Raw genomic sequence first — 24,487 nt, 5'->3', positions numbered from 1 at the left:
TGCACTGCGGATCTCAATCAATGGCTTCCCTCTGCCCTGCAACACACTCAGCTTGGTAGTATGACTTACTTTGGCAACAGGATGTTTGCAACTGTAACACAAACATATAAAAGAGAATTAAGTTATACATACAGATGCTCGTGAACAGACGTTTCCCATATATAAATGTGGTGTGCAGGTTAATTCTTTAATGAAACTGGTCAACACACTGCAGCCACCCAATATCCATGGTGCCTGCCTGCTAAAACCAGCAACACCCTCCAAACATGACAACCAGACATGTTCTCCTAGAGCACCAAAACTTTTTCTTAGGTTTAGAAGATTCAAAACTGCTGCTAAAGCAAATATATTTTCTGATCTTTCAACTTCCAAAATACTCATCTTCAGGCATAAACTCATTCATGCATAAGATATATGATGGTGCCTTGCAAATCAGAATTTATATGTGACTGAGTGAAGTCTTTCCCAAATATTTCTCGAAAGATGACAAAAAGTGAAAATATGGCAAAATATTTTGAAGCGTAGACTTAAGATTTGTGTACTTTTCTCTGTACATGTTATATATAAAAGGCAAATTTTAAAAAATATATAATTGATAATAAAATACTTTTATGCAAACTCCACAAGGATCCGTTATCAACGAAGTTGTCCTACTCCCCTATACTTCCTAATATAAGTCTTCATCCTCTCCACATCTGTTTAGTTTTTAGAAACAGATTTACTGCTAATACTGTGAAGAACCTAGCTTAAAATTTGGTTCTAAGATGCTCCCACAACTTTACAAGGAAGTATGTTTTATCCTTAACCATTTAAAAAGTTGGCACAAAACTGTCGAGCAGCAGAACTATTATCTGTGCACTGTTTGCTCTACCTTCAATGTCTTTCCCTACTAGCTGAAGTCCTAATCACCCTCAGAACTCAGCAAATACTTCATCTTGAGGCCTTCCCAATCCTCTCCTGTTCACCAACAGACTGAGTACCTCCTCTTCCATATTACTTCAGAACCTTCCTATTCTTTTTCCATTAATTATCTAACACCCTGTTATAATTACTTGAGCTCTTTTATCAGCTAAGACTGTTTGTGACACATCTGTAACTTCATAATAGTACCTAGCACGGTGACTGCCATGGAGAGTATCCAATAACCATCTACCAATTTGCATCTTTCTTTATAGGATTTAAGGTTCATTAATCTATCCCTGTCATTTATAATGTTTATATTGTTTACTAATAAGTATTTCCTTTTATATATTCTAAATTTACCTTGACGTTTACAGCCTTTAAAAAATTTCCTTCACAGTATTTTTGGATCAGTCCACCCAAACCTTGACTACTGGAATGCTAATGGCTTTTACTTACTTCTACAACGGACTGTCACCTTTCCAGTTCTGTCACTCCAGCTTTATGTAGTCATTACATTTCTAATCTAATAAAAGAATAATATTCTTTATTTTATTTCTGATTCTATTTTTATTTCCAAAATTTGCATACTAGGCCAACATCCTATAAAAATAACTTCAAGTTTGCACTGTTAGGCTAATCTCAAATTGTGTATAAATAGTTCAAATTGTATTTTAATCAGTAAATACACATTCTATACTTACTGTCATTAAGACTTCTGCCAGGTTTTACCCTTTAAACCAACTTAAAATTTTCCTGCAATGTGCCCACAGCAGTCTGGTAAGAACTGAAGTATGCTCACCCCTCTAAATCATGTACTGAAAACTATTTCAGTCTTGAAATTTTATTTATTCTCTATTTTAGAATCTAATATACATGTGCATCAAAGACAGACATGCAAGTTTAAGATATTGCTACTGAAGTATTAAGAAGAAAGAATCAGAATGCAAAATGTTTGTATATATCTTCTGAGAAGACAGAAACTAGTAAAATCTTATTTTAGTTCATTTATTTTCTTTTATGTCTAATAAGGATGACATCAAAGATGCAACCAGAAGAATACAAGCAGGATAATACTTTCATTCTAAGAAGTGATAAGCCTCTCTGTAAATTAATAATGGCTTAAACTAAAAGGTAACAATTTACTAATTTTCTCAAGTTGCCTATCTTCAGAAGTTCCACCTCCACGTGCAATATACAGACTACCTGGATCAAAATCACCTAAGAATGCTTATTTAAAAAGCACTTTAGACCAGGTAAGTCCTGAATTTAGAGGGTTCAGCCACTTCAGAACATTAGCTAGTTCTATCTCCCTATCCCATATTTCTGACCAGCCCCTTCCAACATGAAAAAGTTAGACTGGCACAGCCCAAATACCCCTAAAGAGAAGGAGAAAGATCAAAGGTGATGGATGAGTTATACAGAGAAGGTAGATTCTAACAAATGAGTATGATTGCTGAATCATTATACTGATATTCCTTTTAGTCTTCAGTATCTTAGAGCAGCTAAGAAACACCTAAGATTGTGGAATTGTAATGCATACTGACTCTGAAATCTGTTCTACAACTAACTGTTGCACTGTGCTTTGAAATTTAATGCTTTTTGTATATGTTATTTTTTACAAAAAAAAATTTTTAAAGTCAATTCGGATGATAAAAAAATATCTATTCCTTCTAGCCTCCAATGTTCCAGAGCATATAAAAGGAAAAATCTGAGATGATGTTCTCATACTCCATTACAAATGCTGCGACTTGTCCTGTAACTATTTGTTGAATAGTGCTTTGAAAACTATAGCTTTTTTTCTTTGCTTTGTATACATGTTATATTATACAATTAAAAAAAAGTCTACTGAGAACCTAGTGTGACCCAGGCATTGTGGTAGGCATGGGAGATAGCAGTAAACAAGACACACCTGGTCTCCTGCTCCCCTGGCACACGTGCAGGACACTCATATAGTGTTCGTAGGTTAAACTAAACATTCTATAAAAACTATACAGAATCGGGGGAATGGGAGAGAATTAGTAAAACAATTTTCATGTTTATTTTAAACTAAGTTTAGTGCAGTGGTTCCTTTTGGAAGATGAACACTATGCCAGTTTGAATCTGTTTGTGTACCCCAGAAAAGCCTTGTCATTTAATCCTCATTCAATACTGCTGAGTAGGATCCTTCTGATTGTTTCCATGGAGATGCGACCCACCCAATTACGGGTGCTAACTTTTGAGTGGATGGTTTCCACGGAGCTGTGTCTCTACTCATTCAAGGTAGGGTTGCTTACTGAAGCCCTTCAAGAGGGAACCATTTTGGAAAAAGCTTTAGGGCCACTAGAACCAAAAGAGCCAACAGAATGGACAGAGCCTTGGGGAAGCCACTGAAGAAAAAGCTAGCAGATGTGGCCATGTGCCTTCTCAGCTGAGAGAGAAAAACCTGAACATCATCAGCCTTCTTGAACCAAGGTATCTTTCCCTGGATGCATTTATTTGGACATTCTTATAGCCTTGCCTTAATTTGGACATTTTCACAGCTTTAGAAATATAAACTTGAAACTTAATAAATTCCCCCTTTTAAAAGCCAAAAAAATGACACTTTTTAGGGCCCTATTCCAGACTCACTGAAGAAAAGGGATGAAATTTAATAAGCACCTCAAATGCCTACCACACTTAAATATGAGACCTAGTGATGAATAACAGTGGTCTCCAAAGTGAGGTATACAAGATGATTCATTGGGTTGCAGAATGAAAAATTACAAGTTATCTTTTATTCCTTATCCTTTTAATAATAAATTGTTTTTTTACATTATTATTATACATACTATACATAATATGTATTACAGTGGCATATGTATCTAACTTCTAAACGCATATAATGTAGGAATATGCTCAAGTTTTTTCTTTTTAACTGCGTGGAATTCACTAGTTTAAAAACTGAATTTTATAAACATCATACCAGTAAGTGATTCAGGCAAGGATCACGGGTTCTCTTAGTTTCACTGGGTAAAAAGACTATATTTTTATATTCATGGGGTGAGGATAACCTAAAGACACCAAACCCAGCTGACTACTTAGTGTTAAAAACTTTTGTATAGCAACAGACATCGTCAACATTAAAAGACAATTTGACAAAAGGCAGAGAAATAAAAATTTAAATGAGCCATCATTTTTCAACTATAAGACTTAACTAATCAGTCCTCTTGTGTGTGTGTGTGTGTGTGTGTGTGTGTGTGTGTGTGTGTGTGTGTAAAAGTGTCTATTTCTTTAAGAAATGTAAGAGAATACCCTGTGAGTCTCCATTTCTTTAATGTTAATTTTATATTAGCCAGGGTACCTTCTGGATGCACTTCTCTGAGGCATGGAAAACTAGGATGAGAAGACTAAGGGAAAGATCATGGCTGCAATAAAAAGGGCCAAGATTTGATCTCCATTTAGCCCAGCATTCTGAAATACAGTAAACATGATCCTAACTTAAAATAAGTACAGCAGAAGTGAAGAAGCAATAGCACACATACCCAGAAGCACATGAAACCACTTTACAATCAGGCATTAAGAGTTGAAAACAGATCAAAATACACTAGAGTCTTTTATTTCAGCCACTAGGAAGTAAAAAGCTAATCATGTGAGCAGCCATGAGAAGTAAGAGTGTACCAATCAAAATCAAGGATTGCCAGCAGTCGAGAAATTTCAGACAGAGCTGAGAGATCATCCTGGAGGTTATTCTTATGCATTATATATAGATATCTGTTTTTAGTTTATGGTGTATTAAGAGTGGAAGTACCTGAAACTGTGGAGCTGTGTTCCAGTAGCCATGTTTCTTGAAGATGACTGCATTAAAAACTGTGGAGCTGTGTTCCCGTAGCCATGTTTCCTGAAGATGACTGTATATAATGATGTAACTTTTACAATATGATTGTGTGATTGTGAAAACTTTGTGTCTGACACTCCTTTTATCTACAGTATGGACAGATGAGTAAAAAATAGGGATAACAAATAAACAAATAATAGGGGGAACAAAGGTTAAAATTAATTGAGTAGATTGAAATACCAGTGATCAATGAGAGGGAGGGATAAGGGATATGGTATGCATGAATTTTTTTTTTTTTTATTTCTATTGCTGGAAATGCAAATGCTCAAAAAAATGATCATGGTGATCAATACACAACTATGTGATGATACCGTGAGCCAATAATTATATACCATGTATAGAATCCTTGTTATGTTTGTTTGTTTAGGTTTATAATAAAAGTATTTTGTTTAAAAATCAAGGCCTGCCTGTGAAGAGCAGGGGTAACAGGATTTACTTACATCCACTAAAAGTACACTTTTAATGTTTTAGTTGCTAAAGTTAAAATTATTCTTACATATCCAGCTACCAGACCATTGCAACTAACATGTTTCTCATCATCACATTATTTCAAAACATATGAAATCACTCTTACTAACAGCAAAACACAGACCTAAACAAACTTAACAAAAATAACAATGGAATTACCGAAAGCCCAGTAAAGCAGAGTAAAGGGAAAACAGGCCCCCACCCCTGCAACCCCTGCAAATCTTTACTCTGTGTGGTTTACTCGTCAGAATTACTAAAGCATTTTCTAAACATTAAGCATCAAATACACATCCAAAATTCAGTACAAGAAAAGGAAGGAAGGGACCTCAAATGAAAGGCGTTCACACAATAGCCTAAGAAGTTTATAATATAATACCACAAAGCTAAATTCTCTGCCTTCTTTTGTCTCTTAAAGTAAAAACTAGTAATTCCAATACCTAGATCCTACAAAAATGACTTTCACATTCAACAACGATGAATTTTAACTTTAGATACATACGTTTTATCTCAGATTTAAGGGAAAGCATTTACATTCCAAACATTATTAAATGAGTACATTCTAAACTATCTAAATATAAAATCCAAAAATAACTTTTCTTAGTGAAAGTCATCATTCTTAGTAAACAACCCATTAAGTCTTATTAAAATGGCTGCTAACAAAAAAGTAGAAAATTGTAAACAACACTTACCTCATTTCCATGTTTTTGCAGGAATTCAATTTCCTGTTGTGTGAATGTTGTCATGGAAATAGATTTCACCCTGTGTGGTGGATTTAAACCTCTCCTAAAAGATAAAATATTTTAAAAACTTATTAGACATATTGTAATTTTAAAAATTACACATAACTGAAAACATTTTAACTAGCACATTTAAATATGAAGTGTTTTCTTTCCATAGATTAAAAGTACTTAAAAATTATTTTACACTATTAATCCTCAAAATAGCTATATCAGGTAACTTTCAGTTAGAAGACAGACTCATATCAAAAATATCCGAAAATAAATTCTAATAACTCTACCTAGTTAGGAACCCATGGTAACACTTGAGCTTCTAGGAAATACAAACATTGCTTTAGTATGTTTCCAATGGAAGGAAAATACTATATACATGAAAAGTTCTATGGTAAAGAGATAAAATACTAATTATTTTCATATTTCCTAAGAAACACACAACAACGTATTAAGTTTAGAGCTATTCAAATATTCCTATCAAATAGCTACCACCTTTATGGAAGTTTGAGGCTAATTTAGAAAACTAACCCAAGGAAACAAAGTAATTTACCAATATGGTTTCATCTCTCCATTGATTCAAGTAGGAATTTATAATAACATTTTCAATCACTTGAGGATGCAAAATGTGTTCAAGATGAAACTGTAGTGATATTGAAAAGGGATATGAGTAATAGCTGGATACATGAGTAAATGGCATTAAGGTCCTTCCATTACGACGACCCTGAAGCTTTTCTCTATGGGATGGCCTTACAATAACTTTTATCTCTAAATTTCTTGATGACATTTCATCATGCATATGAAAAACTGAATAGAAATCACCCCAAGATTATAAGAATTCTTTACATTTTGTCCAACTATCACAAAGTGGCCCATTATATCACAATAATGAGGCTAAAATAACTTATGCAAAGTAACAAGTAACAGATACAAGCACTCCATAAAATTACTTTGGGGTCATATGTTCTAGTAAAGATCTCTTTTGGAATACAAGTTCTAGGGCAGATTAGTCATATTTTTATGAAGTTTGTGATAAGTCATCTTGTAATCATCCATGCTAATTAAAAAAGATATAACACTGATCAATTTACGTGATGATATTAAGAATTACTGACTATATATGTAAAATGGAATGATTTCTAAATGTTGTTTGTTAATTTTTTTAATTAATAAAAAAAATTTAAAAAATGAGCTTCAATATGCTCAAGGAGATAACAGAAAACACAGAGAAAGAACTGAACAATATCAGAAAAACATGAACAATGAGAATCTCAATAAAGAGAACAATTTTAAAAAGGAACTAACCAGAAATACTTGAGTTGGAGACAACAAAAACTGAAATGAAAAATTCCCTAGAGGGTACCATCCATATATTGGAGCTGACAAGAAAGAATTAGAGAACTCAAAGACAAGTCCACTGAAATTACCCAGGCTGAAGAGCAGAAAGAAAAAAGAATGAAAAAAAGTAACAGAAATTCAGACATGTGGGACACTACCAAGCACACCAGCATACAGATTATGGGAGTCCGAAAAAGTAAAAAGAGAGAAAGGGACAGAAAGAATACTCAAAGAAATATTCCCAAATTTAATGAAAGACATAAATATGAACATTCAAGATGCCAAAAATATCCCAAATATGAAAGAATTTGAAAAGAACCAGGCCCAAACACATAGTACTTGAACTGTCGAATGCCAAGGACAAGTACAGAGTATTGAAAAATGCAAGAAAAGAGTCATGTGTTATGTACAAGGGAGTCTCAATAAGAATAAGTGCCTTTTTGTCATCAAAAACCATGTAGTCAAGAAAGCACTGGAACATTAAAAGAATTATACATCATGACCAAGTAGGATTCATCCCAGGTATGCAAGGATGGTTCAACATAAGAAAATCAATTAATGTAATACACCATATCAACAAATCAAAGCAGAAAAATCACATGATCATCTTAATTGATGCAGAGAAGGCATTTGACAAGATTCAACATCCTTTCCTGTTGAAAACACTTCAAAGGATAGGAATACAAGGGAACCTCCTTAAAATGATAGAGGGAATATATGAAAAACCCACAGCTAATATCATCCTCAATGGGGAAAAATTGAAAACTTTCCCCCTAAGATCAGGAACAAGACAAAGATGTCCATTATCACCACTATTATTCAACATCGTGTTGGAGGTTCTAGCCAGAGCAATTAGACAAGAAAAAGAAATACAAGGCATCACAATTGGAAAGGAAGAAGTAAAACTATCATTGTTTGCAGACGATATGATACTATACGTCGAAAACCAGGAAAAATACACAACAAAACTACTAGAGCTAATAAATGTGTACAGCAAAGTACCAGGTTACAAGATCAACATTCAAAAATCTGTAGCGTTTCTATACACTAGCAATGAACAAGCTGAGGGGGAAATCAAGAAATGAATTCCATTTACAATTGCAACTAAAAAAATAAAGTACTTAGGAATAAATTTAACTAAAGAGACAAAAGACCTATACAAAGAAAACTACAAAAAACTGTTAAAAGAAATCACAAAAGACCTTAATAGATGGAAGGGCATATCGTGTTCATGGATTGGAACACTAAATATAGTTAAGATGTCAATCCTACCTAAATTGATTTACAGATTCAATGCAATACCAATCAAAATCCCAACAACTTATTTTTCAGAAATAGAAAAACCAATAAGCAAATTTATCTGGAAGGGCAGGGTGCCCCGAATTGTTAAAAGTATCTTGAGGAAAAAAAACGAAGCTGGAAGTCTCAAGCTACCGGACTTTAAGGCATATTATGAATCCACAGTGGTCAAAACAGCATGGTATTGGCATAAAGATAGATATATCAACCAATAGAATCAAATAGAGTGCTCAGATATAGACCCTCTCATCTATGGACATTTGATCTTTGATAAGGCAGTCAAGCCAATTCACCTGGGACAGAACAGTCTCTTCAATAAATGGTGCCTAGAGAACTGGATATCCATAAGTAAAAGAATGAAAGAAGACCCGTATCTCACACCTTATACAAAAATTAACTCAAAATGGATCAAAGATCTAAACATTAGGTCTAAGACCATAAAACAGTTAGAGGAAAATGTAGGGAGATATCTTACGAATCTTACAACTGGAGGCGGTTTTATGGACCTTAAACCTAAAGCAAGAGCACTGAAGAAAGAAATAAATAAATGGGAGCTCCTCAAAATTAAACACTTTTGTGCATCAAAGAACTTCATCAAGAAAGTAGAAAGACAGCCTACACAATGGGAGACAATATTTGGAAACGACATATCAGATAAAGGTCTAGTATCCAGAATTTATAAAGAGATTGTCCAACTCAACAACAAAAAGACAGCCAACCCAATTACAAAATGGGAAAAAGACTTGAACAGACACCTATCAGAAGAGGAAATACAAATGGCCAAAAGGCACATGAAGAGATGCTCAATGTCCCTGGCCATTAGAGAAATGCAAATCAAAACCACAATGAGATATCATCTCACACCCACCAGAATGGCCATTATCAACAAAACAGAAAATGGCAAGTGCTGGAGAGGATGTGGAGAAAGAGGCACACTTATCCACTGTTGGTGGGAATGTCAAATGGTGCAACCACTGTGGAAGGCAGTTTGGCGGTTCCTCAAAAAACTGAATATAGAATTGCCATACGACCCAGCAATACCATTGCTAGGTATCTACTCAAAGGACTTAAGGGCAAAGACACAAACGGACATTTGCACACCAATGTTTATAGCAGCGTTATTTACAATTGCAAAGAGATGGAAACAGCCAAAATGTCCATCAACAGACGAGTGGCTAAACAAACTGTGGTATATACATACGATGGAATATTATGCAGCTTTAAGACAGAATAAACTTATGAAGCATATAATAACATGGATGGACCTAGAGAACATTTTGCTGAGTGAGACTAGCCAAAAACTAAAGGACAAATACTGTATGGTCCCACTGATGTGAACGGACATTAGAGAATAAACTTGGAATATGTCATTGGTAACAGAGACCATCAGGAGTTAGAAACGGGGTAAGATAATGGGTAATTGGAGCTGAAGGGATACAGACTGTGCAACAGGACTAGACACAAAAACTCAAAAATGGACAGCACAATACTACCTAATTGTAATGTAATTATGTTAAAACACTGAATGAAGCTGCATCTGAGTTATAGTTTTTTTGTTTGTTTGTTTTTTTATATATATTTTTTGTATTCTTTATTTTTATTTTTTTCTCTATATTATCATTTTATTTCTTTTTCTGCTGTCTTGCTATTTCTTTTTCTAAATCGATGCAAATGTACTAAGAAATGATGATCATACATCTATGTGATGATATTAAGAATTACTGATTGCATATGTAGAATGGAATGATTTCTAAATGTTGTGTTAATTTTTTTTAATCAATAAAAAAAATAAAATAAATAAATTGTTAAAAAGAAAAAGAAAGAAAACACTGGAATGAAATATTGAAAGTGTTGAAAAAAAAAAAGTCAACCAAAAATTTTGTATATAGTGAGACTGTCTTTCAAACATGAGACAGGGAGTAAGACATTCTTGAATAAACAAAAGCTGAAGGAGTTCATCACTACTAGACCTGCCATACAAGCAATGCTATAGGGTGTTCCTCAGACTCAAAGAAAAGGACAATAGAAAATGAATCAAAGCAGCATAAAGAATAAAGACCTCTGGTAAAGGTAACCATATGGTTAATGGCTAATTATAAATGTCAGCATTATTATATTGTATTTTTTGGTATGAAATTCCACTTTATATTTCTTTCAGGGTCTAAAATACAAATGCACTAAAAGTAATGATAAATATGGGGTTTTGTACATGCACTGTATAAAGATATAATTTGTACAAAGTACAACAAAAAGGTGGGGGACAGAGAGGTAGAGGAACAGTGTACATGTATGCTATTGAAGTCAAGTTGGAACCAAATCAAACATGGTTATTATAAACCATGTTTATAATATGAAGAGGTTAAATTTAAGCACCAAGTTAACCACAAAGAAAATATCCGAAAAATATATACAAAAAAATGAAAAGGGACTCAAAATGATACAAAACAAAACAAAAAAAACAAATAAATATGAAAGCAGATAGTAATAGAAAGTAGACATTAATTGAGGAACAAAAATGGCATGGCTGAAAAATTAAAGCACAAAATGGCAAAATAAAGTCTTGCATTATCAGTAGTTACTTTAAATGTAAATGGATTAATCTCTCTAATGAAAGACAGAGATTGGCAGAATGGATAAAAAAGCATCAACTATATGCTGTATGCAAGATATTCACCTTAAATTTAAAGACATAAACTGTTTGAAAGTAAAAGGATGGAAAATCTATAGCACTCAGATAGTAGCCAGAAGAGAGTTGGAGTAGCTAATAGCTACACTAATATCAGATAAAACAGATTTTAAGTCAAAAACTATTTTCAGGGACAAAGAAAGTCATTCTATACTGAAAGAAGACATAACAATTATAAATATATATGTACTTAAGGGCATAGCCTCAAAATATATAGAAGCAAATATTGACAGATTTGAAGGGAGAAATAAATGGTTCACATTAATAGTAGAAGATGTCAATATACTTCTACAATGCATAAAAAAAAAAGATATAACACTGATCAATTTAAAAATAAATTAACCCAAAATATCCTGGAAACATTTCTGAATTAAATATGGATGATGTTTAACATTCTAGAAATTCACAATACTGAAAAACACTGATTAGAATTTAGAATGAACAGAAGCACCTTAATTTTCATACCCTGCTTCCTCTTTCTTTCCCTTTTACTTGTCAGGTATGGATGGCACAACCTTTCAGATTGTGCTCTGATTAAGCCAACGGTATTTTCTGTTTCACATTCTGAGATGAGGGGAGGATAATTTGTGCTTAGTTGTTTTATTCTTGGATTTTAAGCTAAAAAGTTATTTTCCTTCTAGCTCCTGGTAAATCATAAAATACAGAAACAAATATTTCACAGGAGTTGAAATCAATGCAATTTCATTTTAGTAAAACTTTCTAACTTAATGAAGACACAATTATGGCATATGAATAATTTTCAATTTACCTTTTAAACAAATAAAGGCTTTTAAATTCATTTAATCTCAAAAATAATATACACCCCTATTATGAGAACAAGACTCAATTCACCATTTTCAGGGACGTTTATTAGTTTATGATTTGTATTTACATACTATACACCTTGTTCCAAAACAATTTAAGAAGGAATTGAGAGTGTTCTTTCAAATGCAAGTAGTCCCTTCCTCTCACTTTGTAACTTTGTTTCTCATTATTTTATTTCTTCCTTTTTCCAGCCAAGCTTTGCTACTTTTCTCCTTGTATGTCTCTTATTTGTAAATGGAAAAGGAATCAAATAGAGTGGAAGGGCTACTCTGGAGGTCACTCTTACCCAAGCTTCAGTTAGACATTGTAACCTAGCATAACTTGCCAAACCCCAATCAAAACCATTTCAGTCAATCTCAAAGAACACCTAGGGTGATATGTAAGATTCTACAAAGGTTCCATGTACTAGATTAACTATCCAGAAAGCTACAACCTCCAGATGGGTCCTGAAATGCAGAGGGGCCAGCCTCTCCAGAACATCAACTAGTTCTATCCCCCTATCCCATACTACTGACAGCCCCTTACAACATGAAAAAGTTAAAATGGGCATAAAATGGGCATAAAGAGTGGGAAAAAGAAGGTAGGGTTTAATAAATAAGTATGACTGCTGAATCATTTCATAAATATTTCTTTTAGTCTCCAGTATCTTAAAGCAGTTAGAAATAAAAACCTAAGGTTGTGTGGAATTGTGACCCATACCAAACTTTGAGTTTTCAGTCCTACAACTAATTGTTGCAATGTGCTTTGAAATTTGTTGCTTTTTTTGTATATATGTTATTTTTCCACAAAAAAGAAAAAAAAAGTCGACTGTGATGTTAAAAATATCATGCAGAACACTGGAGACTAGAGGAAAAATCTGAGATGATGGAATGGTAGTGCATGACAAATTCTGGCATCTGTTCTGTAACTACTTGTTGAAGAGTGCTTTGAATATTATTGCTTTTTTCTTTCCTTGCTTTGTATATATGTTATACAATTAAAAAGTTAAAAAAAATTTAAATGGAAACGGTAAAGCATGACTTTTTAATGATGAAATGTCAAAACTTTCTCAAAGATGGACAAATCCTTTTTTTTTTTTTTTTTGCCTGGGCAGGCACAGGGAATCGAACCCAGGTCTCTGGCATGGCAGGCAAGAATTCTGCCACTGAGCCACCATCACACTGCCCTGGACAAGACATTTTAAAACAAATAATTACACTCTTACTCTCCTTAAATCGTTTCATGAGGAAAAGACAACAATTCACAAAACCAGCCCTAATGTTTTTTAAAGTTATATTATACAGATGTAATCTCAAGAATATACCCTGTAGCTAATGTTATATCCAGGCTCCATCATATCACAAGGAATACTTTTTGCACAAAGTATTCATATTACTTAAATAATTGAAGAAAATTTAAAATTTATGAAACAGATACAAACAGAATCCTACTGGTACTGAAAGATATTTTTTTCCATTTAAACAAGCACTCATTATAGGATGTCTTTAAATGAGCTCTCTCCATTTACATAAAATTGGTTTTGATGTTTTTAAACTTGGAGAGACAATTTGTCAAGGCCTCATCTACAAGATAAACTGAATGACTCCAAAGAAATTTTACATTTTACATTTGTCCACATTACTCTTCCTAATTGCTTTCTGAATCCCATTTATTTAAGTAGATTAATAATAATCTCAATGTAAGGATATACAACATTTTTTTCCTTTTCTTTTATAGCCTACAAGCATGGCTATTACATGCTTATAAAAGAATTTGATGAATAGCTGAAGACTGACACTAACAATTTCTTAAGGAGAATGCAGACTGGTAAGTATGCACTGAAAATGGATAGTGCTTCATACCGTGTGATGGTGGGTTTAACTGATCAATTTGTACAAGAATTTCATTCATGCCATTTGACTTAGCAATGTCAATTTTGAGAATCTATACTAAAGAAAAAATCTAAAATATAGCTTACAAATTATGCAGACAACATTCACCAACATTCTTCATAACAGGAAAATGTCAAAAACAACTTTAATACCAAAGGGGAAGTACAAAGTATAACAATAAAACTGTATAATATTATGCATATATTTGCTATGGTTTTAAGAGAAAAATTATAAATATGGTATTCTCAGAACTGCATAAAAATATCTACAAGAATTAGAGAAAATAAGGGAAGGTGGGAACAATATTCCTTTCTAAAGCCTTCTATGGATTTTTCTTTGAAAACCTTTTCACCCAAATCCTATGATCCCCACCAGCATCAACACTGTATCTCCCCTAATTCAGGATTTCTCAATCTTGGCACTACTGGAACATGGGCAAGCTGAATTCTTTGTTATGAGGGCTGTCCTGTGTACTACAGGATATTAGCCAACATCCCTGGTCTCTATCCACTAAATACCAGTAGCACCTCCCACCCAATCAAAAATGTTTCCAGATATTGCCAAATATCCACCAGGGGTGTAAAATCTCTCCAGTTGAGAACCACTATTCTAAATATACCAAAAATGTTGATTGTCAAGAAAAAGAAATTAGTGGAATCTCTCTGGATCTTGAAGAATCAGTAAGATAAAAATTTTACTTAGTTTCATTCTTCACCAAAATTACTGCACTTTTACACCATACATCCCCCCAAAATTAAACTTTCGCCAAAACTTCACTATTGCCAGAATAAACAGAAAATAGAAATGAAGAAATACTAGTTTTCTACAAAATGATGACTAACAAACATACAAATGCAACATCTGTATATATATTGATTTTAAATATAGATTTTAAAATTTAAAACTGACTAAGGGAAGTACCCAAAACAACCAAAAAAATAAGAATGAAATATATGATGTAAAGCACTCAAATGGATACAAGCAGTCAGGCAAAATATAAGTCCATAATGCAGAAGAAAATTAAATTTGCATATCTAGAGTAGCATTTTATACATTAAATCTCATTAACCTTTTTTTGTATGCTGCATAGCAGGGGTCACATTTCATTCTTTCTCCATGTGACTATCCCGTTATCAGAGAACCATTTATCGAATTTTTGTTTGTTTTTTCGGGAAGTGCATGGACCGGGAATCAAACCTGGGTCTCCTGCATGGTCATTAACCTTTTTTTTTTTGCATGGGTAGGTACCGGGAATCAAACCTGGGTCTCTGGCATGGCAGGCAAGAATTACCCGCTGAGCCACCGTGGCCTACCCAGTCATTAACTTTTATTTCCAACAGTAAAGTGGACTAGAAAAAAGAGCTCTTCTGCTAAAATATGAAAATACTACAAAAATTGCCAAAACAAAACAAAACACCAAACAACCTTTAATACATTGCTAGGCCTACAGAAAGTAAGGGACATCAGGGACATTGATCCCTACATAAAAAAAAGACAATTTTTTTTTTAAAAATCAAACTGAATGTGATGAGTACACAGAAAGATAAAATAAAATAAAAAAATAAAGCTGAAACCAGAACAACAGCCCACGTTATTCACAAAATGCAGTATTACTCACAAGATAAAAGCCAACAATTGCCAAGGCAAGGGTGGGAGTGCTGAACCTAAGACACACCTATTAAGTGAAAGAACATGGATGGGGAAAAAAGGAGCTTCAAGTTGGTAGTGCCACAGGCTACTAGCAGAAGAATACGCCAATCTTCTCTAGAGGAATGCATTTTCAATTTAAGATATCAGATTTACAAATATTAAATTCAATAAAATATGAGGCTGCAATAAAAATCACCACACAAGAACACAACAAACTACTGTGCCTGTGTAAGAAGAAACAACAGATCTGTTCTACTTCTCCTCAAGGCTTCAGATACTAGAGTTATTAGATACAAAATATAAAATACATATTTAGTATGTAGGAAGACTTTAAGTGAAAAATCACAATTGTGGAAATTTGAAATTCAATGGATGAACTAAAGAACAAATTAGAAACTCCTGAAGAAAGAATTACTGAATTGAAATGTAAACAGAAGAAATAACCCAAATGGTAGCAGTGGAATGTAAGGATTCAGAAAAGACAAGAACTGAAAAATATGAATAGACAAGTACTGGATGGGATAAAAACATGTGGAAATCATTTATCTGATAAGGGTTTAATGTCCAGAATATATAAAGAACTCCTAAAACTCAATAACAAAAAGATAAATAGGGCAAAGGATTTGAATAGATATTTCTGCAAAGAAGATATACAAACAGCCAATAAGCACCAGAAAAGATGCTCAACGTATAACGTGGCACAGCCACTCTGGAAAGCATAGTTAGCTGGTTCCTCAGAGTTAAACAGAATTACCATATGACCTGGCAATTTCATTTCTAGGTATATATCCAAAAGAATTAAAAACAGGATCTTGAACAGGTCAATGTACACCAACGTTTATTGGAGCATTATTCACAATAGTCAAAAGGTGGAAGCAATCCAAATGTCCATCAACAGAAATATGATAAAATGTAGCATATACAATGGAATATTACTCAGCAGTATAAAGGAATAAAATTCTGATACATGCTATTAAATGGGTGAATCTTGAAACATTACATTGAATGAAATAAGTCAGACACTAAAGGACAAACATTGAATGATTTTGCTTATATGAAATATCTAGAATACGCAAATTCATAGAGTGGGATACCTGGGGCTGTGTGTGTGTACACACACATACATAGCTTAATGGCTAGAGTTTCTGTTTGGGCTGATGAAAAAGTTTTGGTAATGGACAGTGGTATGATGGTCAGGTTCATGTGTCAACTTGGCCAGGTGGTGATGCCCAGTTCTCTGGTAGAGTAAGTGCTGGCCTGCCATTTGCTATAAGGACATTTCATGGATTTAAATCATGACCATGTTGGTGGCATCCACAGCCGACTGCATATGCAATCAGCTAAGAGGAGTGTTTTCTGTAATGAGTGATGCTTAATCTAATCAGCAGAAGGCTTTCAAGGAGGGCTCAGAAGAGACAATCACTCTTCCTGCTTCAGCCAGCCAGCCTCTCCTGAGAGTTCACTGAGGACCTGCACTGGAGCTGCCAGCTTGTGGCCTGTCCTACAAGTCTTGGACACTTACTCCACAGTTGCCCAGCTAGCCATTCCTAAGAGTTCCTTGAGGACTTTCATTGGAGCTGCCAGTTCACGGCCTGCCATACAGACCTTGGACTCTACATCCCTATGGTTACATGAGACACTTTTATAAATTTTATATTTACAGATATCTCCTGCTGATTTTGTTTCTCTAGAGAACCCTAATAATACAGCTGGTAATGTTAATACAATATTGTGTATATAATTAATATCCTGAAGTATTATATATGAAAGTGGTTAAAACGGAAAGTTTCATTTTATATATATTTAATCATAATATATTTTTTAGTGTATAAAAGAGGAGGAAAAATGAGAACATCTAACCATTTAATCCATTCTTTATTTTGTGAGAGAGAACTGGAAGAATGCAATATTTAGAGATAAGGACTGAAATTTTTCAGATCTGTTGAAAGACATGTATCTTCCAATACAGGAAGCACAACTTACAAAAATAAGAATAAAATAAATCCACCCTTAGAAACATTTTGGTGAAATTGCAAAGACAAAAAGAACACATTTAAAGCAATCACAAACACAAGACAGGAAAAAAATCTGAATGACAGTAGCCTTCTCAATAGAAATCAGAAGACAGAGGAATATTATCTTAAAGTAATAACAGAAAATAACCGTCAATTTAGAATTGTAAACCCAGCAAAACTATCTTTGAAGCGCAAGATCAAAATGATGGTATTTTCAAATAAACAAAAACCAAAAGTTTATCAAGGAAGAACTTCACTAAAGAAATTTATATTGTATAAAATACTGATTATATACCATGTATGGAATGTTTGTATGTTAAGAATGCTCATGTTTGTATGTTTTTTGGCTTGTCAAATAAATAAATTAAAATTTTAAGAATTAAATAAATAAATAAAAATTTAAAAGAGATTTACATTGTATAAAATGAAAAGTGAACCCAGAAGTTCTTGAGATGTAAAAGGAAAAGCATAAAGAACAGATAATATACACGCAAATCCAAACAAACATCACCTAATTAAAATGATGTACAATTTGTAGGTAAAAAACAGAACAGACGAATGTCAATATTTCAGGGTATTGGAAAATAGATGGTATATGGGAAAAAGTACAATCAATGCAAGCTAGGGTCTATACTCAACAGTAATACTTTAATATGCTTCCAAAGAATGAAACAACGGTATTATGCCAAAACTAAATGCCAGGGGCACGGGAAAAGGGTATAGATTCTTTGTGGAAGAAAAGGAAATGTCTTCAGATAGAGCATGGTGGCAAAGGTATGCCTATACACTTGGGGTGGATTGTATGATGTGCGAATAAAACTGTTTAAAAATGAACTGAGAAACAAATGCTAGAGAAAATGTGGAGAAAGAGGCATGTCTATTCACTGTCAGTATGGAAACTGAGAGGTGCAGTCCCACTGGAGGACAATGTCATGGTTCTACAGGAGGCTAGGGATGAGTTTGACATAAGAACCTGAAACTCAGTATATACCTGCAGGAACCGAGTGTGGGGACACAAATGGACATTTGCACACTGGTGTTTATAGCAGCAGCAGTGTTCACGATCCACAATGAATGGAGGTGGCCTACTACCATGGTGTATACACACAATGGACTACTGAAGGCCACAAGAAGGAATGAAGTTGTGAGGCATGCAACTACGTGAATGAACCTTCAGGATTGTATGTTTGAATGAAATATCAAGAACAAAAAGACAAATATTTATCATGCCTCAACCATATGGGCTAACCATAATATAAAAACTCGGTGAATTAAATTCGAGAACATGGGTCGTCAAGTTAGTACCTATTGTAAAGGGTCCCAGAATGTAAGCTCTTACAGCAGCCACATATATTCAGGAGGTGTAACTGTTAATTCTAAATTTTGAAATACTGAGCTGTTTGTATATAACATGGTCTTTTCCAGAAACCTCGGGTATTTATGTGGTACATGAGACACAGAGTTCTGAAGATACAAAAGCCAGCAGTAGCCCATACAGGAACTGTTTAAAAAGTTGAAACAGTGATCAGACTTCGAGCAGAGAGATGAATGCAGCTGATCTGGATAGAAGTAAGGTATATCAGAATATAAAGGTATAACAGAATATAAAGAATGTAAAGGATGGTATTATTCATATTTTAAAACTTCAACGTCCGAATGAGACTAAAGGGAAAGATGTTAATTGCGTGCAAAATTTCTATTTTGGGTGGTGCATTTCCTAATTTAACTTGTAAGGTCAGTTTACTTGAACACTCTAAGTAAAAGGAATCTTGAATAGAGCATGAGATTTTACTGGTATATGTCCAGGTTAGTGTGATGCCCCAATATACCCCAGAGTAACTTTGGAAAGCGGAAAAAAAAAAAGTATTTGCAAAATCCCCCTGGGGGACTGGGGAGAAAGAACGAAATATTAGACTTCCCCATTTGGAAAATTTCTGATATTTTCACAAGCAGTGGGGACAACCAAATCAATAGGTCAAGCCCTAAATCTTGGAGTTCACCCCTATGAAACTTATTCCTGGAAAGGATAAACTAAGCCTACTTAAAATTAGGCCTAGGAGTCACTCCCAGGGAACTTCTTTTGTTGTGCAAAAGTGCTCTGTCGAAGCCTCTCTCTCTAAGCCAACTCCGCAAGTGAACTCTCTGCCCTCCCCCACTATTTCTCTCTGGCAACGTAGGACAGAAATCCTGGGATGAGTCGGGACCTGGCATCAAGGGATTGAAAAAGGCTTCTTAACCAAAAGGGGAAAAAGATAAATGAGAAAAAATAAAGTTTCAGTGCCTAAGAGATTCTAAACAGAATTGAGAGATTATCCTGGAAGTTATTCTTACGCATTACATAGAAATCCCTTTTTAGTTTTGGTGTATAGGAGTGGCTGGAGGGGAAGTACCTGAAACTGTTGCACTGTGTTCCAAGTAGCCTTGATTCTTGAAGAAGATTATGCAAAGAAACAAACGTTTACAATGTAACTGTGTGATTGTGAAAACCCTATGTCTGATGCTCTTTTTATCCAGGGTATGGACAGATGAGTAAAAAAAATATGGACTTTAAAAAATAAATAAATAATAGAGGGGGACAAAGGTTAAAATAAATTGGGTAGATGGAAATACAAGAGTCAACGACAGGGAGGGTTAAGGGGCATGGTATGTATAAATTTTTTCTTTTTGCTTTTTATTTTTTTTGTGTGGAGTAATGCAAATGTTCTAAAAAATTATCATGGTGATAAATACATAACTATGTGATGATATTGTGAGCCACTGATTGTATATTATGTCGAATGTATGTGTGTGAAGATTTCTCAATAAAAATATTTTTTAATTAAATAAATAACAATTTCATCAACAATAGCACATACATGAAGAAAGTTTGTCCATACCTGGCATTTTCAAGACTATGTACTATTAAGAGGGATAAAACAGTGATTAACTCTAGAGAGTTAAATTTCAATAGTGACCAGAAAAGAATAAAACGTATATAGCTTCCAAATCAGTAGAAAGGGGAAATAAAAACAATCGGTAAAAAAAGCCAAGGAAAAAAAAAGAGCAAACGAAAAATCTGAATGATCAAAAAACTCATTTAATTCTTTTGTACAGAAAAATTTTAAACATACACAAAATTAGAGAAGAGGATAAAGAACCTTCATCATCCAACTTCATTTTGTCAATCTTGTTTCATCTATTTCCTACCCCCTCGACGACACAAATAAATAAGATCAGAAATAGAAGAGGAGACATAACCACTGACCTCACAGAAATAAAAGGAGGAAATAACAGGATACTATGAACAACTTTACGCTAATAAATACAACAATGTAGATGAAATGGACAAGTTCCTAGAAAGGCATGAACAACCAACTTTGACTCAAGAAGAAATAGATGACCTCAACAAACCAATCACAAGTAAAGAAATTGAATCAGTCATTCAAAAGCTTCCCAAAAAGAAAAGTCCAGGACCAGACGGCTTCACATGTGAATTCTACCAAACATTCCAGAAAGAATTAGTACCAACTCTGCTCAAACTCTTCAAAAAAATTGACGTGGAGGGAAAGCTACCTATTTCCTACCCCCTCTCCTTTTTTTTGCTGGAGTATTTTACAGCCAATTCCAGATAACCTGTCACTTTACCCATAAATCACTAAATAGAAAAGACCTTTTGAAAACATAACCAACATTCCCCTATCATCCCTAACAAAATACACAATTCCACAATAGCCACACTATTCAAATTTCCTGAAGTATCTCAGAAATGCCGTTTTACAGTTGGTTTCTTCAATTAGAATTTAAACAAGGCCCATAAAGAGTTTTTCATATTTTTCATATCTTAAGTCTTTTTTAATCCCACAATGTCCTCTTCTTTATTTCTCTTACCATTAGTTTTTAAGGTGAAACTAGATCATCTGTCATACAGAATAGTCCCTATTCTAGATTTGGCTTATTCCTACCTCATGCTATTGTTTGGTTCCTTTCTATATCCCCCATATTTCCTACATATTGGTAGTTAAAATGAAATTGATTAGATTTAGGCTCAGTTTCTCAGGCAAGAATACCTCAAGAGTTGGTGGTGCAAACTTCCTATGGCATCACATAATAAATAAACAGCAGTGGCACAGAATCTAGACTATGGGAATCTGAAAAGTTAATGCCAAATCAGCTTCTACGTTAATCACCAGGGTGAGAAAAGAATGTGCAGAAGAAGTGATAAAAATTCAAAATATTGCAAAGTAGAATGTGAAGGGAAAGAGCTAGAAATACAGTTCAAGAGTTAATTAAAGGAGACCAAATCCTTGTACAGCATAGTAAACTAAGACAAAGTTATTTAACCTTATCCTGAGAGAATGTTTCAGAGTAAAAGCATAAAGAATAAAATATTATAGTCAAGAAACTGTGGATAAAGTTCCTGACTGGTCACTGCCTATTTTAATTACACAAGCCACTTAACCTCATCTATCAAATCTCTCATCAATCAAATACAGTTACCACTATCTGCTTTATCATCTCTACAATGGTGACACTGTGAGTAGAAACGATATGGCTATAAGGTTTACTACTGTGCTGGTTTGAATGGATGTATGTACCCTAGAAAAGCCATCTTTAATCCTAATCCCATTTTGTAAAGGCAGTCGTTTCTTCTAATCCCTATTCAATACTGCATGCTTGAAGCTATAACTAGGTCACCCCCCTTGGAGATGTAATTCAATCAAGAGTGGTTGTTAAGCTGGATTAGGTGGAGATGTGTCTCCACCCATTTGGGTGGGTCTTGATTAGTTTACTGGAATCCTATAAAAGAGGAAACATTTTGGAGAATGAGGGAGATTCTGGAAGAGCAGAACGACATAGCCATGAGAAGCAGAGAGTCCATCAGCCAGTGACCTTTGAAGATGAAAAAGGAAATTGCCTCCCAGAGAGCTTCATGAAACAGGAAGCCTGGAGAGAAAGCTAACAGATGACGCCATGTTCACCACACGCCCTTCCAGCTGAGAGAGAAACCCTGACTGTTCGCCATGTGCCTTTCCACTTGAGAGAAACCCTGAACTTCATCAGCCTTCTTGAATCAAGGTATCGTTCCCCGGATGCCTTAGATTGGACATTTCTATAGACTTGTTTCAACTGGGACATTTCCATGGCCTAAAAACTGTTCACTTCCAACTTATTAAACTCCCCTTTTTAAAAACTTCTTGTTTCTGGTATATTGCACTCCAGCAGCTAGCAAACTAGAACAACTACTGAGGTGAATTAAGCACTGAATTACTTCAATAATTTAATTTAGTCCCTAGAGTGTAATTTTTAATGTAATCTACATAAAATGATATTTCAGCAAATGTGATAACTTCAAGAAGACTCATAAGATATATTCTAAAAAGAAATGGTCCAAAAAAAGTACTATATGCACTAAAATATTATGGAGAGAAAAAAATCTAGAAATAAATTTTGAACTCCACTGTGAAAGCTCAGTTAAATCTCCTCAATAGAGTAACACGTACCCATTGAAAATATCTTATAAAACTGCATGAGCAGTAAGAAAAACAGCTGTGATATATTTAGTGAGAAAAAGAAAACACAAAGGTCATCACCATTAAATTTAAGATTTTGCCCATGAATATATGGCCTCAAATATGTAATAGAAAATTCACATCACCTTCTTGTATTCTAGAAGGGTTTTTCTGTTGTTGTTTTTTTTGGCTGAAGGACCGTATTTTGACATCAAGGAAAAATTCAACTCTGTTGCTTCTTGGTAGTCACTAAGTAGGAGATTACCTGCTTAGTAGGAGAAAGAATAGACTATTATTAATCATTACTATGTAGTGTTTGAGTATTCTGTATTAAAGTTTCAATGAAACCAGCATCATTCTCTTTTGTATTTTCCTGAAAATGTAGAGAAAACAGGACTGGACCACTAATCCAGGATAACTGCAGCTCCCTAGAAGCTTAAATAGCCTAAAAAGGCCACAGCGTTCATATCTAACCCCCTTCAAGCTTCAAAAGTGATTGTAAGCGAATGTGGTTTCCATTAAAAAATGGCAGAAATTCTAAGATTTCTGACACTGTCTATAAAAAACAAAGAATTCCGTGAGTCACAATCTGTCATCTTCCTTCATGGGGAACTGATGATTCTTCTTAAGAATTAGAATTGACACTGTCTTTCTTCCATTAAAAAAATGATTTTAAAAAGTGAATTGAATTATTTATTCATGCTTTAAAACTGAATAAATCATAAACATGCACAATATTTGTTCAATGCACAATATTTGTTCACATTAATTTTACTACAAATTATATTATCTCTTTTAACAATGACTCCATATATCTCCACTTCTCTAAACCAAAAACTTTCTCCTATAGGAATACTTTAGTTTGTTTCCTAGTCTAAACAAATAAAACTTGCTTTATTTATATGGTATTGTATGGTGTATCAAAATCTTAATTAGGTTTTTTTCCCAGTTTTTAAGATGATTAAAAACATTGGCATCACATTGACATGAAAATCTGGATTAGATACGAACTCCCAAAGTCCAATTATCCAGACGAAATTGTACAGAGAATTGGTCCATGGTGGAGGTTATAATCTTTTTTTTCTTTTTTTTTTTTAATTAAAAGTACTCCTGAACTTCTGGTTCTGGAGTACTGCTTTTTCTCCTCCCTGTACCTTCCAATCACTTAATCCAGCAGCTGGGTCAAGTACACAGCACAGCAAGATGACTAAAAGTCTCAGCTTTGAGTCTTGAGAACCAAAAAGGGGCGGCCCAGAGAACCATACAGAGGGGACAGCCAAAGAAAGCAACCCCATAAGGTAGGTTATGAACTCCTGGACACACCCCGAGTTATGTAAGCATGGACTCAATTCTAAACAACAT

The 24,487-nt window shown here is 34.2% G+C and overlaps 1 protein-coding gene across 6 annotated transcripts in view; it reads right to left on the bottom strand.

Annotated features, from left to right (window-relative positions):
• The window catches only part of AGFG1 (ArfGAP with FG repeats 1), a 112,333-nt gene that overhangs the window by 75,109 nt on the left and 12,737 nt on the right, over positions 1–24,487 (bottom strand). For 3 of the 6 annotated variants that reach the window (XM_077155333.1, XM_077155334.1, XM_077155338.1), the window contains exon 2: positions 5,914–6,007. In XM_077155333.1, coding sequence (XP_077011448.1) covers positions 5,914–6,007 — 94 coding nt within the window. Of the gene's footprint in view, positions 1–4,669; positions 4,770–5,913; positions 6,008–6,505; positions 6,535–23,271; positions 23,391–24,487 lie in introns of those variants that run through there. The other 3 variants (XM_077155335.1, XM_077155337.1, XM_077155336.1) reach the window with 3 other exon arrangements.

The sequence above is a fragment of the Tamandua tetradactyla genome, chromosome 3 (assembly GCF_023851605.1).
Source record: "Tamandua tetradactyla isolate mTamTet1 chromosome 3, mTamTet1.pri, whole genome shotgun sequence".
Lineage (NCBI taxonomy): Eukaryota > Metazoa > Chordata > Mammalia > Pilosa > Myrmecophagidae > Tamandua > Tamandua tetradactyla.
Note: the sequence above shows the minus strand (reverse complement) of the source record. Positions and strands in the feature narration are given on the sequence as shown.